The sequence below is a fragment of the Manis javanica genome, chromosome 13, assembly GCF_040802235.1.
Source record: "Manis javanica isolate MJ-LG chromosome 13, MJ_LKY, whole genome shotgun sequence".
In the NCBI taxonomy this organism is placed as follows: domain Eukaryota; kingdom Metazoa; phylum Chordata; class Mammalia; order Pholidota; family Manidae; genus Manis; species Manis javanica.
In genome coordinates this window covers 95,191,694-95,210,895 of record NC_133168.1, presented here as the reverse complement: position 1 = coordinate 95,210,895, position 19,202 = coordinate 95,191,694, and the positions used below count along the sequence as shown (strand labels likewise).

General features: G+C 48.4%; 1 protein-coding gene across 4 annotated transcripts in view; it reads left to right on the top strand.

Annotated features, from left to right (window-relative positions):
* The window catches only part of INSR (insulin receptor), a 104,030-nt gene that overhangs the window by 56,258 nt on the left and 28,570 nt on the right, over window positions 1–19,202 (top strand). For all 4 annotated transcript variants that reach the window (XM_073220417.1, XM_037018391.2, XM_073220416.1 and 1 more), the window contains exons 3-9: window positions 5,290–5,611; window positions 9,764–9,912; window positions 10,966–11,110; window positions 13,314–13,528; window positions 14,430–14,556; window positions 15,436–15,686; window positions 16,863–17,030. In XM_073220417.1, the coding sequence (XP_073076518.1) occupies window positions 5,290–5,611; window positions 9,764–9,912; window positions 10,966–11,110; window positions 13,314–13,528; window positions 14,430–14,556; window positions 15,436–15,686; window positions 16,863–17,030 (1,377 nt within the window). The remainder of the gene's footprint in view (window positions 1–5,289; window positions 5,612–9,763; window positions 9,913–10,965; window positions 11,111–13,313; window positions 13,529–14,429; window positions 14,557–15,435; window positions 15,687–16,862; window positions 17,031–19,202) is intronic.

The following is a 19,202-nucleotide window of genomic DNA, read 5'->3' as shown; positions in this document are numbered from 1 at the left end:
CGTTTTCCATCTTCTCACGAGCAGAAAGTGAAAAAGCCACTTGACATTTCAGGAAGGTGGTGGTTGCTTCTGTTAGTGTGACTGCAGGCCAGAGGCTTTGGAAGCTTCAGGGAGAATTGGAGGAAACTGGCTGCCGGGCTCTCTGGCAGAAACAGCCTGGGGAGGGGGGGGGGTAGCCCTCTGAGTCTGGGTTTCTGGGACCGGGGCTGGATTTGGGGTTCTGGGTGCATGAGACGGAACAGGTCGAGGGGCCTGGCAGGAGGGAAGCCAGCCCCTTCTCCACCGGGGCTGTTTTCATCTTGCACAACATGTGGTTTTCATAATTCAGCCTGGGGCAGGGTGCCGGGAGGGAGGCCACCCTGTGGCATTTCTATTAAAAAAGATAAAGTACTGGGAAACAGAATGGGAAACACCCGGGCCTGGCTTATTGTTATCAAAGTATAGCCTTCAAAAGTTAAAAACAGGACTCTTCTGCAAAAATAAAATAAAGGCCGAACACCTGTCAACCCATTTCTTTTAACCCTTCAGTGAGGGGACCCCGAGGGATGGTAAAGCCAAAGCATTTGTAGTCACTGAAACAGTGTTGCAAAGTCAGACATGGTGCTTAATATCCTATGGGGCCATAAAACTGTCATCTCTGGGGGGTTCTATCTCTTACTGGATACAGATGACTTACAGTGTAGCCCTTTAACTTGACATCTGACTGCCCTGGAGTCTGGGCCCTAATAGAAATAGCAAATTGATCATAGGGATGTTTCACCGGAGCCGGGGTGGCAAACCTCTTCAGCCCATTGCCTGCTTTTGCAAATAAAGTTTTATTGGACACAGACATACCCGGGTCCTGCGTCTTCTCTGGGGCTACTTTCACACTGCAGTAAGCAGAGACTGGTTGTAACAGAGACCGTATAGCCAGATGGCCCCTTGTGACCCTGTCTTTCAAAAAAGTTGGCTGCCTCTTATGCTGTGGGATGAAAATCATTCTCAGGTGGGTCCCGTTAAGCCAGGCTCCAGCGTTAGATGGGAAAAGTCCACGCCTCTGGTTTTGTTTGCAAGTGTTGGATAATTTTTCTTAGCATTGTCTAGGCCGGAAGGCTTATGTGTTTAGGAAGTTTTTGTTAGGGGTTTGTGGATGCCTCTTTTGAACTGCAGGGCTGACCTTCAGACACGGCCCCAGAGCGGGAAGTAGGCCCCTTCCTGTTCTCACATGTACTTTCCCAGAGGGTGGGGTCTTTGTAGTCCTTCATACTTGTCTGCCTTGTAGATTGCTTCCCGCCAGTGGAGTGTCCACCCTTGGGTCTCTGCAGACAGATCATTAACAAGGGTGATGAAGGTAATTATAATACCCATAACAGCTAAGCTAATGTATATCAAACCTTTACATCAACCAAAAAAAAAAAAAAATCCACCGCTTTACCTACATTATCTTGTTTAGTGGTGCGAAGGAGTTAGGGGATTGCTATCCCCACTTTATAGACAAAAACACTGAGGCTGCTGTTGGTTCCGTAAAGAAATCTTTATGGTGTGCCTGTGGGTCAGCTGGCACTGTGTCGCCAAAGCTAAATGCATGTCCCCTCTGCCCTCAACTGTGGGTGGCTGTGGTGATTCTTTAGACCCAGGAATATCAGATTCTGAGCCCAAAGGCTGAGGTTCCAGTTTGGACCCTTCTCCTCCTCAGCTGGCTAGCTTCTCGCCCCTCTCAATGGAGATAGTGACTTCCCTCCCTTCCTGCTGGTAAGTGAGAATCCAGTGGGTGCTATGTAACCCCTAAAAAACCCACACAGACATTAGTAGGTCCTCTCCACCCCGACCCCTCCATCCCGCTCCTGTTAGAGCCTCTTAATTCTTTCTGGGTCTGTGTAAAGAAAATCACAATTTGCATCTATGTATAGATGCTCCAAATTTTGCATGTCATTTTTTTTCATGGAATTCCTGCATCTGGGGCTCTTTGGGTGAATTCTTAAGCCAGTGGCTAAAGATCAGGGACTTGGAACTGCGGTAAGAAATGCAATAGATATAGTAGAACCTATACTAATGTATAATGGAAATGTGAGAAGATAATGCGTTAGAACATGGTTTGAGCTGGAGTGGGCGGTTGGGAGGTCAGGGCAGGTCTTTCTAATATGTTGCGGCCTGGATACATCATCAAGGCGTTTCTTTTTATTCTCTAAGCCTCTGCTGTCCAGTGCAAGAGCCAGCAGCCACCTGTGGCTGTTAAAATTAAAACTGAAATGCAATGAAGAGTTCCGTTCTTCAGAAGAAAATGGAACCCTGTGCACTCTTGGTAGGAATGTGAGATGGTGCCGCCGCTGTGCAAAACAGTACGATGGGTCCTCAGAAAATTAAAACCTGAACCACCGTATGATTCACCAGTTCTGCTTCTGGGGATATGTGTGAATGACTTGAAGGCAGAGTCTTGAAGGGATATTTGCACACCTGGGTTCACAGCAGCATGATTCACAGGAGCCAACGGTGGAAGCAACTCAAATGCCCATGGATGGGTGGATGGATGGATGGATGGATGATGGATGGGTGGATGGACGGATGGATGGATGGATGATGGATGGATGGATGGATGATGGATGGATGGATGATGGATGGGTGGATGGATGGATGGATGATGGATGGATGGATGGACGGATGGATGGATGGATGATGGATGGATGGATGGATGATGGATGTGTGGATGGATGGATGATGAATGGGTGGGTGGATGGATGGATGGATGATGGATGGATGGATGGGTGGATGGATGGATGGATGGATGATGGATGGATGGATGGACGGATGGATGGATGGATGATGGATGGATGGATGGATGGATGGATGATGGATGGATGGATGGACGGATGGATGGATGGATGATGGATGGATGGATGGATGATGGATGTGTGGATGGATGGATGATGAATGGGTGGATGGATGGGTGGATGGATGGATGGATGGATGATGGATGGATGGATGGACAGATGGATGGATGGATGATGGATGGATGGATGGATGATGGATGTGTGGATGGATGGATGATGAATGGGTGGATGGATGGATGGATGGATGGATGATGGATGGATGGATGGACGGATGGATGGATGATGGATGGATGGATGGATGGATGATGGATGGATGGATGGACGGATGGATGGATGATGGATGGATGGATGGATGGACGGATGGATGGATGATGGATGGATAGATGGATGAATGGATGGATGGATACACGCAATGTGGTCCATGCACATGCTGGAATATTATTCAGCCTTAACAAGGAAGGACAGTTTGACACTCGCTACAATGTGGATGGACCGTGGGGACACAGTGCTCAGTGAAATGATCTAGACACAGAAGGGCAGACCCTGTCTGATCCCAGCCCTGGGAGGTCCCTAGAGGAGCCCCATCCACAGAGACAGAAAGTGGATGGTGGGGCCAGAGGCTGGGGGAGGGCCTGGGGAGTGAGTGTTTCACGGGGACAGAGCTTCAGTTTGGGGAGATGCAAAGGTGTGGAGGTGGAGAGGGGAACGGCTGCATGACGTGTGAATGTGCTTCCTGCTGCCGAGCTGTGCACTCAGGAATAGTTCAGATGGTCACTTTTATGCTATGTGTGTTTTGCCACAATTAAAAAGAGATTTGGTTCCTTGTTGCAGTAACCGCACTCAGCAGCCACAGGTGAGAAATGGCTCCTGTGGTGGGCAGTGCAGAGCAAAAACATTTCTGTCGTCAAGGGAAGTCCATCAGACAGTGCGTCTCGTGTGTGGCTTTGGTTCAGGGGCTGCTCCTGTTTCTGGGGTCCGGTCAGTGCGGTCCACTTGGGCCATGACCTTTGCTGTCACAATCCAAGAGCCTGAGAATTTAGGCTGAAGCGTACTTCCAGACCGTGTTTCAAGCCGGGCAGGGCATGAGCGCAGATGTAAACATCTCCCAGGACAGGCTGTGCTGTGGCCGAGGTCTGTCCAGCCTCAGGGAAGCCATCTGTCCTTGAACAAATTTGCTGGCAGCCTGGGCAGGGAGGGCTGGCCCTTGGGACCCAGGCTGGATGCCGAGAGACCGAAATCAAAGGGTAATTAGGAAGCGATGAGTAGTGAGACACGGAGAAGAGGGATGTGTGACCAGCTGCTGGGGGAAGCCAGGTGGCCTCCAGCCTTCAGTGGACAAGTTCAATTGTGATGAACAAGAAACTTCTTCCAAGCACGAAGCCCACACATGGCCTCTTCCCCCCAGCTGCACACCCTTCTGCTTTCTGCCCGTTTATGATCTCCTATAGGTCGCCGCAGAAGTGTCACCTCCCCTTCCCTGCAGCGTGGCTCTCGTTGCCAACGCAATTACGCATTGGTCTCAATTACTGATGTGCCACGTCCACCAGGCCATGGGCAGCTGGAGGCAGGGTCTGCAGTCAACCTTGTTCACACCGTGTCTCAGTATTTAGATCAATGCACTCCAATGTCTGACGAAACAGCCCGTGACCTTTGGGTAGTCTGCCTTACCTCTCTGTGCCTTCGTTTCCCCGTTTGTAAAACAGAGAAAATGCAGTTGACCACATCTCTGTTTATACCAGCCTGAGCCAGCTTGCTAGGGCCACTTGTATAATTTCTAGGAAACTTAGTTATTAAACAAGCTGTTATTAAAATGTAAATGATAGGAACTCATAATTAAACAAGTTGTGTTAAAAACAAAGGTAAGGAATACCCAACACTCACTGTTTCCTGAATTATCTCACTGTGTTTTTCGATGAATGCTTTTGAGGTTATTTCCTACTACTACAGTTGGCCCCTGTCCCACACAGGAACTTGGGGTGCCAGCCCCCTGCCTTGAAAACTAATAGGCTGCTGTTGAGCAGAAGCCTTACCAATGACATGAACAGCTGAACACGTATTCTGTGTGTTCTCTGAATCATGCACTATGTTCTTACAAAAAAGTAGGCTAGAGAAAAGAAAGTGATCTTGCAAATTGTTGCCAATCTCAAACATTTTTTTTGTCCAACTTACTCGTGGAAAAACATCCACGTGCTGTTCACAGGTCAGCTGTCTACAGTGGCCACACAGTTTAATGCTGTGATGAATCTTACCAGCTCCAAGTTCAGTAACTTTTCGTTGGTAGCCTGACATGGGCCATGGTGGGAGTGTTTACGTCCCTGGTTTGGGAGCTGGAATGAGTCCATAGCTGTGCCTGGCTCGGGCTATAGAAGTGTGACTGTTTTGTTACTGTTTTGTGTGGCTTGCCCTGCCTGATCCAGCCCGGCCCTCTGCGCAGGCAGGTATCGGCAGAGCCTTTGACCAGCTGTTTCCTTTCTGTCTCTAGTTTGCCCGACTGTATGCAAGTCACACGGCTGCACCGCTGAAGGCCTCTGCTGCCACAGTGAGTGTCTGGGCAACTGCTCCGAGCCCAATGACCCCACCAGGTGCGTGGCCTGCCGTAACTTCTACCTGGAGGGCAGGTGCGTGGAGACCTGCCCACCCCCGTACTACCACTTCCAAGACTGGCGCTGCGTGAACTTCAGCTTCTGCCAGGACCTGCATAACAAATGCAAGAACTCCCGGGCGCCAGGTTGCCACCAGTATGTCATCCACAATGACAGGTGCATCCCGGAGTGTCCCTCTGGATACACGATGAATTCCAGCAAGTGAGTCCCGGGTGTGGGTTCTGGTGTGGGGGTGGGGGTGGCAGCATGCAATTGCCATTGGTGCCACCTGTTAAAACTGTGCGGAAACCCAGAGTTAGCTGGCCAGGAGCTAGGAACTTGCTCATGTTTTGTGACATGCATCTCTCAGATGCCACTTCTGCCTCCAGCTTTGGTCCTGGCCTTCAGAGCTGGAGTCCACAAACTTTTTCTGTAAAGAGCTGGAGAATAAATATTTTTGGCATCTTGCACACCATCTTTAAAGCCTTCTGTGCTTCGCTTTGAGAATAGGAGACAGAAAGATAGAAGTCCTAGAAACCGCCCCAAGGACTGGGCTGGGCCCCCTGATGTAGCTGCCTGACTGTTACAGGCCCAGGTTTGCTGAGATTCACCTGGAACTCAAGGACAAAGAGGCTCGGTTCTAGATCATTCCCAGGGCTTTGTTGTTTTTTGTAGGACAGTGCTGCCAACCCATTTCCTACTACTTGGGTGAGAAATAGCAGGATTTTCTCTCCTCGGCAGTGAGTCAGATTTCCTATGCCCATTGAAGACTTTTTGCTCACACTGTTAGCTTCTTAAATGAGCTATTTTGGTGTCTCGGGGGCTGTAACCAAGCTTAAAAAAATCTGTTTCCTGGTTTTGATGTCGAGGGTTGGAAAAAAAAAAACCCCCACCAAACAGCACAAAAACAAGTCAGAAACAGACGCACGTCCAGGGCTTTGAGCTGATCTGCTTACGTAAAAAAATCTTCCTATTTGGACTTGAGAATTAGCCAAGCGAGAGTTGTTCTGGTGGGAAATTTCATTTCCCCGGGTGGGTGGGAAGGAAAACAATCTTTATTTCCGTTCTTAGGGGAGCCTCTTTTCAAGTGTTTGTGGAACCTCCAAGGACAAAATGTTTTATTTGTTTTTTTTTTTTATAAAACCTATCAAGTAGCTTTGTTGCCCCAAAATAGGCCTCCGTAAATCACCTTTGTGTTCCAGACAGGTTTTTTTCCTCCCTGCCTATTTTTGGGCCATTTTATCAGAATTCCCTTTAATTCATTTCTGTTTTGTTTTCATGTTTGATATAAAGCATGGATATTGACATCTTCCTGTGAGATGTTGGTTTAAAAGACGTTGGCTTTAAATGAAAGGTATTTTTTTCCTGGCCATAACTAAGGCCTGAGAAATAGAGCGACCTCCTTTGATATTCTTGTGGATGTGATACTGGCTCCTAGGACTGAAACCCCATGAAACTGGTGGCGTGTCCTGGTGCCTGGGACCTTTCCTGAGTACGCCAGGGCCTGCGGAGGGGCCCCCCAATAGCACTGTCATAGCAGTATTTTACTTTGTGAGTTTTGAAAGAAATGAACGGTTTTCCTTCTGAAGCTTTTATTTCATGAAGGACTTGAATGTCGGTGCATCTTCTAATGTGGTTTGATACCAGATAGGACCAGATCATTTCTTCCATTCTTGGGGCACCTCTGGAAAATAGTTTTTGATGTTTTCGGAAGAGAGGTCTGGGAAGCTGCGTGAATTCATTGAAAGGCCTTACCATCTGTGGTCCTTCTGAGGTCTTTGGTGGGGGCACAAGGGTGCTCTTTACTGAGATAAGGGCTACTTGATATTTGGTGTGTATATGAAGAGCGTGATGGGTGTGGTTCCCTCCCTCTAGAATTCTCTGCCACTTGATCTTCGCATGGCTGGCTTCATACCTTGAAAGTACCTTCCTCTCAGAATCCTTCCCTCTCTGACCACCCTGTCAGAATTTGCCATCCAGCAACTTTCTGACACATTGCTCAGTTTTTAACTCTGGGCATATCCTTTACTGTAGCTGGTGTTTCAAGTGTCAGTTTAAAAATTTCCACCAATCAGACCATATGCTTTGCAAATGTATCGGTTAGCGCTTGCTGTGTAACAAACCACCCCAGCCCTTGGGGACGTGAAACAACACTCACTCAAGATTTCTAATGATTCTTTGGGTTGACTGGCGGTTTGTCTGGCCTGGGCTGGGTCAGCTGGGACTGGGCGGTATAGGATAGCCTCTCAGGTCTTAGGTGGGCAGCTGTGGCCCCTCTCCATGTGGTTTCTCAGCCCAGTAGCCAGGATTGGCATGCCCTGATGTGCAAAGTACTTTTCAAGCCTCTGCTATGGTCCCATTGGCCAAACCCTGATTCAGCGGGTGGGGAAATAGACTCCACTTTTTGGTGGTAAGGGCTGCGAAGACCTTGTGGCCATTTGTGATCTGCAGCAGGGAAAGTAGATCGTCTATTCTGTTGGCTCATGTGTACCTGTGGTTTAGAACAGGTGTTGGCAAAGGGCCAGATAGTAAATATTTTCAGTTCTGAGGGCCATATGGTCTCTGTTGGAGCCACTCATCTACCCTTAAAGCTGAGAGCAGCCATAGAGGATAACATAAACCAGTGTGGGTGTGGCTGTGTTCCCGTGTAATGTTGTTTGCCAAAAACAGGTGGCCAGCTGGATTTGGCCCGTGGGCCCTAGTTTGCCAACACCCCTGGCTTAGATTATCACCTGTCACATAATAGGTGCTCCGTGTAGAACCAGCCAAAGAGCACAAACATTGGGTCGCAGTTCTGTTTCCACCCCAGCTGTTTGACAGCAGCTGGGTGCATGACAGATCCGTTCTGACACCAACCCCCCGAGGCTGGCGTCAGACCCCGCAGGTGGTCAGTTATCGGTGTCACCCAGGGATGTCTGAAAAAGGGATCTTGCTGGGTGGGGGGCGGCCTAATTTCTTATCTGGCTGTTTGGCTAGCAGCTGTGTTGTTTATTCAAGATGGACATTGGCAATCGGAAGCTTCATGTCAGGCACTTACATGACATATACTGATGATTACAGCTTTATCATTGAGGATACACTTAGGGCAAGGTCTAGGAGAGGCCCTGACACAGAGCTTCCGGGCCCTGGCAGATTCAGCGACATCATCCTGGTGCACTGATGCATTCGCCATCCGGGGAGCTCCACTGACTTGGTGTCTGGCATTTTTGTTGGGGTCTCATTGCAGAGGTGTGATGGATTGAATCCTTGACCATCTAGCCCCTGCGCCCCTCTCTGGAGGTCACGTGGCTGAAAGGTCCAACCTGGTAATCACAGATTTGGTCTTTCTGGTGACCGGCCGTCATCCTAAAGCTATGTAGAGACCATCAGAAGTCACCTTATGGGCCTAACAAGGATGCTGTTATTGCTGTGGAAATTCCCAGGGCCTTTGAAGTTTTGTGCCAGGAGCTGAGACAAAGGCCAGAGATGTTCTTTATTACACCACCAACACAGAGATTATTCGGAAGGATGGGATATGCAGGGATATGGAAATGCCAACAGTAAGACAAGGATGTCTGCCACTCACAAAGGGTCGTCGTAACAAGGACTGATTATCTTTGTTTCCTATGTGCCAAGTGCTTTAGACAATTTAAGTTCTAGCAAAACCCTCACTGGGCTGGCTTGGGTGTGTGGCTACCTCTGAACCCCCAGGGGCATGGAAGACAATGCCCAGCCTGGCCTGGATCCTGGGTCCTGGCTGGATCTAAGAAGGTCATGCTAGCCGAGAGCTGACCTCAGGGACCCCGTGGGGTGGGGGGGCTACTGGTAACTGGGCACAGCGGCAAAATGAATCCTATCATTTTGGCCCATCAGCTCTGCATAATTTCTGTTGCCATGGTAACACCACAAGTCCATCCACTTGGTGTAAGGGGGTGGGTCCTGTCTGTACGGGGTAGACATATGATCCTCCCTTAGGTGCAGTGAAAATCCTGTCACTTTGGGGTAAAACATGACTTCAGGGTGCTGTTCTAGGATCTGTCATCCTTGGGTAATGATATAAGCCTGTCACTTCAGTTTCTTTCCGGACACCATCTGTCCCTCCCTCCTGCAGAGGACAATGTTTGGAGATATTTTTGACTGTCACACCTCAAGTGCCCCTGGCAATGAGTGGGTGAAATCCAGGGATGCTGCTCAGCCCCCTCAATGTGCAGGACAGCCCCCCCACAGCGGAGAATTCCCCGGCCCTAAATGTCAAAGGTGCTGTGGTTAAAACTCCCAGCCTTAGGGTAAATGGTGTAAGTCCTATCTCTTGGGACCGTGAGCTCCGTGCGGTCTGCCGTGTGTGTGTGAGGTCCCATGTGCCCTGACCCCGTTCTCTCTCTGCTCTTTCCTTAGCTTGATGTGCACTCCATGCCTGGGCCCCTGTCCCAAAGTCTGCCACCCACTGGAAGGCGAGAAGACCATTGACTCGGTGACATCCGCCCAGGAGCTCCGAGGCTGCACTGTCGTCAACGGGAGCCTCATCATTAACATTCGAGGGGGCAGTGAGTGCCGTGCGGGGACAGGGTGTGGCCTGCTGGGGTCCAATTCTGGGAGCACAGAGGAAAAACAGCCCAGATGCCACTGATCAGTGGAGAGCCACTTAAGGGATCTGCTTTCAAGCCTGAAATTCACAGCTCAGGCCTGGCTCCACCCACCCTGAAATTCTTAGTGTCCAAACTGGGAGTCATGACATCAGGAATTTGCATTTTTAACAAACAGGCAACATGCCCTGTGGCAGGTCTGCGGATCATATTTCTAGAAATACCATCACCGGCAAGAAGGCATTCCATTGTTTATTTATTAAGCAAACATTTATTGAGTCCTCACAGTGAACAAGGCAAGGTCTGCTCATGATGGATCTTCCAAATAAGCAGATCCATGTAGAATGTAAACTCGTGGGGGACAGCAGGTTAACAGAGGGAGCCGGGGTCGGCGACCTTTTCTTATAAAGGGCCATGTAATAAATACATTCAGCCTTGCAGGCCAGGCGGTCTCTGAGTTACATATTCAGCTCTGATGTTGCCGAGTAAAAACAGACATAGAGAGGCTGTGAACAGACGGACTTGGCTCTGTTCCGATTAAACTTTATTTACAACACAGGCTGGATTTGGCCAGTGGGCGGTCATTTGCCAGCCTCTGAGATGGAGAAGCAAGGGGGTTTTGCTATTGTAGAAGTTTCTGGTCTGAGGAGGGATTCTTTGAGTTGGTGATGGAGCAAAGCAAGCATAAATGTGGGAGAATAATATTCTGGGCAAAGGAGGCGGCCAGTGCAACAGTCCTGAGGCAGGAGTGTGCCTCGCCTGTTTAAGGGCCTGTGGGGGCCTGTGTGTCTGGAATAGGATGAACAAAGTAAAAGATGAGAAAAGCTGTGGTCACTTATTTATGGACTTGTAGACCCTGTAGTAGGGACTTTGAGTTGTATTCTAAATGTGATGTGTGTTCAGCAGGATATGTCCAAATTATTTGCAGTCCTTAGGTTGACTCCTTGCCATGGGAGATTATGGGAATTTGAAAAATTTATATAGAAGCTCACTGGGTGTTTTCTCTTTCCTTAGACAACCTGGCAGCTGAGCTGGAGGCCAACCTCGGACTCATTGAAGAAATTTCGGGGTATCTGAAAATCCGCCGGTCCTATGCCTTGGTGTCGCTTTCCTTCTTCCGGAAGTTACGTCTGATTCGAGGAGAGACCTTGGAAATTGGGTACGTGGGCCTGGTTCTGTGCCTGTGGCCCAAATGCTTACTAGGGTACCGTAAGTTAGAAAAACTGTGGTATATTCATACAAGGGAATATTATTCACCCATGAAAAAGAAGAAATTCCTGCCATTGACTAAAACATGGATGGACCTTGAGGGCATTATGCTAAGTGAGGCACATCAGATAGAGAAAGACAAATACCATAGGTTCTTACTTACATGTGCAATCTAAAACCAAAAAAAAAGACAACCAAGCTCATAGATGCAGAGAACCGATTGGTGGTTGCTAGAGGTGGAGGGTTGGGGGGAGGGGGAAATTGATGCCAGTGGTCAAAACGTACAAACTTCCAGTTATAAAACAAGTCATGGGGATGTAATGTACAGCATGGTGACTGTAGTTAACAAAACTATAGTATGTATTTTTAGGAAAGAGTTTTTTAAAACTACATAAGGTGGTGGATATTAACTAATCATGGTGATCATTTCACTACATATATACATATATATATATATATATATATCTAAATATTTATGTTGTATTCTTGAAACATCTCCCTCCCAGACGCCCTTTCCTTCACCTGACCTTGAAGGTTGATATGCTACGCTCCAGCCTAGGCCATCTGTCCAGTGACCTCCCCTACCTGTGCTGAGGCCTCCAGCCTTGGCTTACCTTCATGCCTGTCTCCAGCCAGGTGACCCCCCCCAACCACCACCAAGGAGCCTCAAATGCAGCATAATGCAAGATGGAACCCCCTTCCTTGTCCCAGCTGTCTATACTCATCTCTTGGAGTCCCTTCCCTTGAGGTTCCACTGACCCTCTTTCTTTTAGCAAAGCAATAGAAATACAGGCTAAGCCATGCTTTGTGCAGGTAGAGATGGACTCGTGGGCAAGAAGTCTGAGGAGAGCTGTTCAAGTGCTGTCAGGAACCCAGGTTCTTTCCATCATTGTGCTTCTCATGGTCACAAGGTGGCTGCCTCACTCCCAGCCTCACACCTGTAAAACTGGCAGGTGAAAGGGCAGAGGACAAAGACACGTGCCAATTGAGACTCTCTCAAAAAGAAAAAAAAAAAAACTTGCCTGAAACCTCCCGCACTCTCACTCCCAACACTGATGTAGAACTGGGTCACATGGCTGACCTTAGCTGCAAGGGAGGCTGGGAGAGTGAATATTGACCTTTGACCTTTTCCAGTATAGTAGGGGAAGGCAAGGGAAAGAGGGGGCCGTGATTAGCTCTTAAGAAGCCAATCCACTGAATTGATTAGACTACCTTCCTGACTCACTAATGGGTTAATACAGATTTTTCTGCCACAGAACTGCCTTTTTGCTGAAGCTGAAACCTTTCATTTGGATTGTTCCAATGGCCTCCCAGCTGGGCATCCCAGAATGAGACCAGTGTCATCCAACAGAAATACAAGTCACATATGTGACATTAAATGTTCTAGTAGCCACATTCAAAAAGATTTACAAGAAGCAGGTGAAATGAATTTTAATAATGCATTTCACTTAACCCATTAAATCTAAAATTAATTTTGAAGTTGAGCTCAATATAAAATATTATAAAGATCTTTTACTTCTGTTTTGTGCACATAAAGTCTTTAAAATCTGCATTTTTGCTTCAATTACTGTTCAAAATGGCACATTTCAGATGCTCAATAGCCAGATGTGACAAATAGTTTCTGTATTGGCCAACACAGGCCTAAATGCTTCTCTCCTCCCATCCATCCTGTGCTGGTGGCCCACTAATATTCTAAGGCACAAATCTAATCAAGTTAACTGAGTCATGATAAAACCGTCTGTGGCTCCCCTCTGCTGGAGGAAGGGCACATGTTCTTGGTCTTGGTCAGGCATGCAGTGTACTAGATGGTTTGACTTATTGCGGATCACTCTTGTTGCCTGTCATCACTGGCTGGAGCAGGCTACTTTGACCTCCCGGAGCCTGGCTCAGATGCCCCTGTGTCTTCCATCTTTATGCTCTGCCAAACCCATATTAGTCCATCACCGTCTACCCTCCTCACCCACAAGACCGAGCTCAGATTACCTAACTGGCCACGAAGACATCCTTAATTTCCCCTTTCCCTCTCAGCTCCCCTTCAACATGTCACGAGTATGTGGCAAGCAGGTGGTCAGGACTGGAGGTATACAGCGCTGAACAAGATCAACTCCAGCCATGGCCCTGATGAATGACTAGATATGTGTGTGTTTCCATAGGAATTACTCTTTCTATGCCTTGGACAACCAGAACTTAAGACAACTATGGGACTGGAGCAAACACAACCTCACAATCACTCGGGGGAAGCTCTTCTTCCACTATAACCCCAAACTCTGCTTGTCAGAAATTCACAAGATGGAGGGAGTTTCAGGAACCAAAGGACGCCAGGAGAGGAACGACATCGCCCTGAAGACCAATGGGGACCAGGCATCCTGTAAGTGGTGAGGCCCTGGTCCTGCCAAGCCCGTGGGCCAGATAACGTGGCTGCCCTCCCCCTTGCCCACCACACTGGCCCACCGGGGGCATGTCCCTGCCCCTCAATGAGCTGCCACAACTATATGCGTGATAGGCTTTCAGAAATTCTGAGCTCTGCTTATTGCCTCAAATACAATGCCTGACCTCGGAAGCTGCCACATAAGCACTGAGCAAATGAATGAATGACTCCCCCTTTTATATGACCTTGGCTTGAATGCTACAGCAGGTCAAGCAGTTAGTACATCTGCTGACCATCAGCCAGCTGTGCTCCCTTGAAGGGATATCTGAGCATTGAGTGCCCTGATATCCTTGTGTGGAACTGGTTCCTTAGGACAGAATGTAGTCCAAGCTGTAGTCGTTTAGCAGAGGGCGGAGAGCAGAGAGCTTTAAGGGGAGGCTTGCATTCCAAGCAGAGGGAATTGCTCTCTCCAAGTGTCGCATTGCCAAGGCATTGTCTCTCCAAAATATAATGATCTGCACACTCTAAATTCATTTGCACTGGAGTTAATATCTGATATGTCAGGCTTGAAAGTCCAATTACACGATGAAATTGCATCAGGACGAACATTACTGTTGAAAATCCCTTTTCCCAAGGACTACTGACCAGTTGTCCTGGCACTGGTGCTGACGGCTGTTACTCAGTCGAGCATCTGACCAAGTATTCGGATTGCGTAGGAGTCGACTTGCATGACCAGGTCTTGCCATGGAACCTGGGAAGAGGCATGTGGGGAACGAGACCCATCCAGGGAACGTCAGACTGATGTTTTCCTTCTCGTGGCCACTGTTAGAAATGTAGGATCTCCTGCTCTGGGTGGAAACAAACTACTGATCCTGGGTTATTTTTCTTTTAACTCTTCTAGGTGAAAATGAATTACTTAAATTTTCTTCCATCCGATCATCTGCTGACAAGATCTTGCTGAAATGGGAGCCGTATTGGCCCCCCGACTTCCGAGACCTCCTCGGATTCATGCTTTTCTACAAAGAGGCGTAAGTAGGAGGATGAAGAGGTGTGAGCGCAGGAACTGAGCCCGTCTGAGGCTCCTATGTCCGTCCTCCTCGGGGGATAAATAACCAGTTTTCCTTTTTATGAACTTCCCAGTTGATGGTGTTTGAAAGTCACTATCTCGCATTGTCAAGAGCCAGAAATTGAAACAGACAGGTTTCTTTTGGAGGCCCAGGTCGGCCACTTTCCTGTAGCAATAGTCCAATTTGTCTCTTCTACGTACATCTCACCAGACGCCCTCAACCGAAAGTCGCTCGGTCCACATAGGTTTTAAAAAAATATATTTATTTTTTTACCTATTCTCTATTTTTTCCCAACATTTAAAAGATTGTGTTTAAAACCCCCATAACACAGATTTGGCCATTTTAACTGTGTTTCCGTCATCAGTTCAGTGGCATTAAGTACATTCACATCGCTGTGCGACCCTCACCACCAGCCACATCCAGAATGTTTTCATCATCCCAAACTGAAACTCTGTCCCCGTTCAATGTCACCTAGTTATTTTCAGGATATAACCATGCCGACATTTTAAAGGCAGATCATGAATGTGGTGATCGCGTTAATATTAATAATAATTCCGTCTCTCATTCTGTGTCAGGCTGTGTGCTGAGACGTCAGACATGTTCTCTCATATAATCTTATTAGTAACTCATGGCATAGCTGGTGTCATCATCATCTTCATTATGGGGAAATGGGGACACAAGGGAAGCAGTCCCTCTCTCTTTGGGAGCTGCCTGTACGATTGTTGGTAAACAGGATGCAGCCCTACCTACCGGGGGTGTAACTTCCCCTGGCCGTGTCTCTGTGGTGCTCGGAGCGATAGGCACAAAATGGCAACGTCTTTCCCTCTTCTGTCTTGGAAGTCCTTATCAGAATGTGACGGAGTTTGACGGGCAGGATGCGTGTGGCTCCAACAGCTGGACGGTGGTAGACATTGACCCACCTCAGAGGTCCAATGACCCCAAGTCTCAGAACCACCCTGGATGGCTGATGAGGGGTCTCAAGCCGTGGACACAGTACGCCATCTTTGTGAAGACCTTGGTCACCTTCTCCGATGAACGCCGTACCTACGGGGCCAAGAGCGACATCATCTACGTCCAGACAGATGCCACCAGTAAGTATTTCTTGCACAGATGAATTTGCGCATGAATCGGACGTCTTGCCTTTAATAGGCAGACCCAGCGATGTCGAATGAGATGCTGTTTTGCTTGGTAATCGGCTTCTGAAAGAGCCGGGGGGCTGAGTGTATGGTTTCCAAAGATAAGGCAGGAGTGACAAGCCACCTGAGGGGTATCTATATGTGTGTTTCTTCTTCCCATGATGGAAAAAATTTAAATACCCACAAAAGCAGAAAGAAGCTTGAGCCCCACGAACCATCTCCTGGCTTCAACAGTGTTCAATTTGCCATTTTTGTTTCATCTCTGTGCCCCTGTCCCCCATTTTTGAAGGGGGTTGATTCTGCCCCCACAACCCCACCATGAAGACACTTTTGGTTGTCATGACTGCAGAGGTGGGGACCTGGCATCTAGTGGGTGAAGACCAGGGGTGCTGCTTGACATACTGCAATGCACAGGATGGTCTCCCCAGCCCCAAATGTCAGGAGTGCCAAGGTTGGGAACCCCGTCCTGTAGGACAGCGTCCAAACTTTATGAACCAGCCAGCATATCGGGCTAATGCTCTGTCTCTTGTATGCTCCAGCAATAGCAGAAGGGCTGGAAGTTTCCAGAAACTTCCAGCTTCCTGGTCTTTGTACACCCTGTGTCCTCTGCCTTGAGACCCCCATCCCCACCCCTCACCAAGAACTTGAGCTGCCTTCATCCTGGAGGAGAAGGTCTTGTGCAGCCCAGAGGTGATGCGTTCTGAGAAGATGTTAGCCGAGGTGCCAGCTTGGTCACGTGATTGAGTTGGCATCCGACTCCTGACCTCTGCCCTGCACCTGGGTTTGATTTAGGGTGAATGTCAACCAGACAATGTGAGCCTATTTGTCTCTTCCCACCATCCTGCCCTTCTCCAGCGTCTTTATAGCCCCCAGAACGCAGAGAGTTGGGCACGTAGTTGGAATTCCATAAATGTTTGTTGCATGAATGAATGGCTACATAATCTGTGGCACAAATGGACCATAATTTGGGAACCTGTGCCCTTGCTGGGTGAGCATTCCACCCGTCTCCAGTTTTCTCTGATGTTAAATAACCCTGCAGGGAACATCCTCACGGTTTCTCTGGCCGGGGTGTCCACTCTCAGGCTTGCGATCTCCTCCTCACTGCGGACCGGTTTCCTGTCTCCTTTGTAGATCCTTCTGTTCCCCTGGATCCAATTTCGGTTTCAAATTCCTCGTCCCAGATTATTCTCAAGTGGAAGCCTCCCTCGGATCCCAATGGCAACATCACGCACTACCTGGTTTTCTGGGAGAGGCAGGCAGAAGACAGTGAGCTGTACGAGCTGGATTATTGCCTCAAAGGTGAGTGTGGGCAGGTGTGTGGGAGCATCTGATTCACCTTGTTCTTCTTCCAGGGAAGCGTCTCATCCCAACACTGTGTTCCCAGGGTGTGTACAAGTACATGCGTGCACGCACACTGCGTTTCACCTCGTACAAAAACGTGCGTGCATGGTTTCTAAACATCGCGACGTGATGACACCCTGAAGACTGGTGTTGAAACCACGTGTTTCCCATGTTTTGGCACCATTTCTCTCTGGAATTTTCTCCTCTTCTAACTTCCCCTGGTGGGGCAACTGCTGTGTTAACCCACTGAAGACCACTGGGTTGAGCTAGGAACACAACTGAGTGTGTCGAGAGGTGATCGATAAAGTCAGGGAAGAATTTCAGTCCTAAATTCAGACCCTTAAATTTTAAAGATCAGAGACAGCAAAGAGGATACCTGTTCTCTCCTGTGACTTCCATTAAAAATTTATACTAATGACGTGTCCCCCACCACCAGCCCCAGCCCCAGTATTTAATCTTGTTTACTGAATGGGCTTCCCTCCGTCTGCAGAAAAATGGAAAAATATTTTAGGCCTCCAACTGGTTTGTATATATTAGTTTAAAATGTAAAACTGGATCTTTACAAAACCCCATCAAACTGGAGAAACATTATTTATTTTCTTTTTTTGAACTAGGGCTATCCTCAGCCCTTGACCTTGGAAGCCAAGGCTCAGGGGCGGCTGGCAAGCCGTGACTGAGGCGGGGAGGCTGCCATCTGCTCTTGGCTGGACCTGTGACCTGCCATAGGGCTTTGGACAAGTCACCGAGCTTGTCACCCGCTGCCTCCTTATTGGGAGAAGGGGCGGGAGGCCAGATAATCTCCGGGAGTTGTCCCAGCTCTAAGATCATGGGCTATATGCACGCTTGTGACCTCACTGCCCACCTGAGCCGAGGGTTGCAAACGTGATTTATCTCCTCGGGTGCTTTATATAACTCAGGAGCAAGCAGTCATCAGCTCAGCTGCGAGCCACTGGCCCGGCCTTCGAGTAACCGAAACCACTGCCACCAGAAGCAGCAGTCAGCACTTTGCATTTTTTTTTTTTAAAGAGCCACGCATTTTATTTTGGAAGTCTAAATCTGTCATTACAACGTGGTTATTTAAACTTGGCTTTATTTGTAATGATCACAGATCTGTCTGATCCCACTTCTAGGAGGCCCCTAGGGGAGTCACATTCATAGAGACAGAAAGTGGATGGTGGGACCAGCGGCTGGGGGAGGGCACGGGATTTGATACGTGCTTATGTCGGGCCAGGATTCCTGCTACCTAGTTAAGGAACACATCCATCATCTCCCATATTTATCTTTTTTTTTTTTTTGAGAACATTTAAGCTCTTTCTTAGCAAATTTCAATTATACAGTACACGTTATCCACTGTACGTTTTTTTTAATTGCTATAAAATAACATTTACCATCCTAACATTTCAAGTGCACAGCTGAATGACATGAAGCACATTTGCATTGTCGCAACCACCCCCACCCTCCATCTCCAGAACTTTCCATCTTCCCAAAGTGAAACACTCCGTCCCATCCCTCCCCCCATTATACTTCCTGTCTCCTTGGATGTGACCGTCCTGGACCCCATAGTGCTTTTACTCTGAAGCTACAGAAAGACCACAGTGCATCAAGTGGCACGTGGTGGATGCTAGCAAAGCTAACGGGAGCAAGATGCTCCGTCCATTGCTCAGTCCCGAGTCTCCTTGCCTCCAGGAAGCTGCTGGACCGTCTCTTGCAGAGGAAACCCCATGTTTTTCTTCCACCCACCACGTCTTCCCTAGGTCCTCTGACAGCTACCCAGACAAGTTAATTTATGTCTATTCGTAAATGTCACAAGCATTTGTAACAGTCACTCGCTGGCTTTCAAAGCTATATAAATACTTGAGCTTCCGAGTGGATACTCACCATTCACAGGAAAGGACTGACAGTCATTGCCTCCCAGACCCATTCAAGGCGAGAGAAAAAAAGTGCTGCATCTCCACAAACACCAGCACCAGAGGGCTGGCGGCAGGAAAGAAGCTGAGATTCGCCTGCAGGCTGTGTCCGCCCTAGAGGCCGTACCAGAAGTGCATCTGTGCTCACACAGCTGAGTGGCCGGTGCCCAGGGATTGGACGTCAGGGGTCAAGACACGGCCAGCCGTGGTACTTTGAAAACAG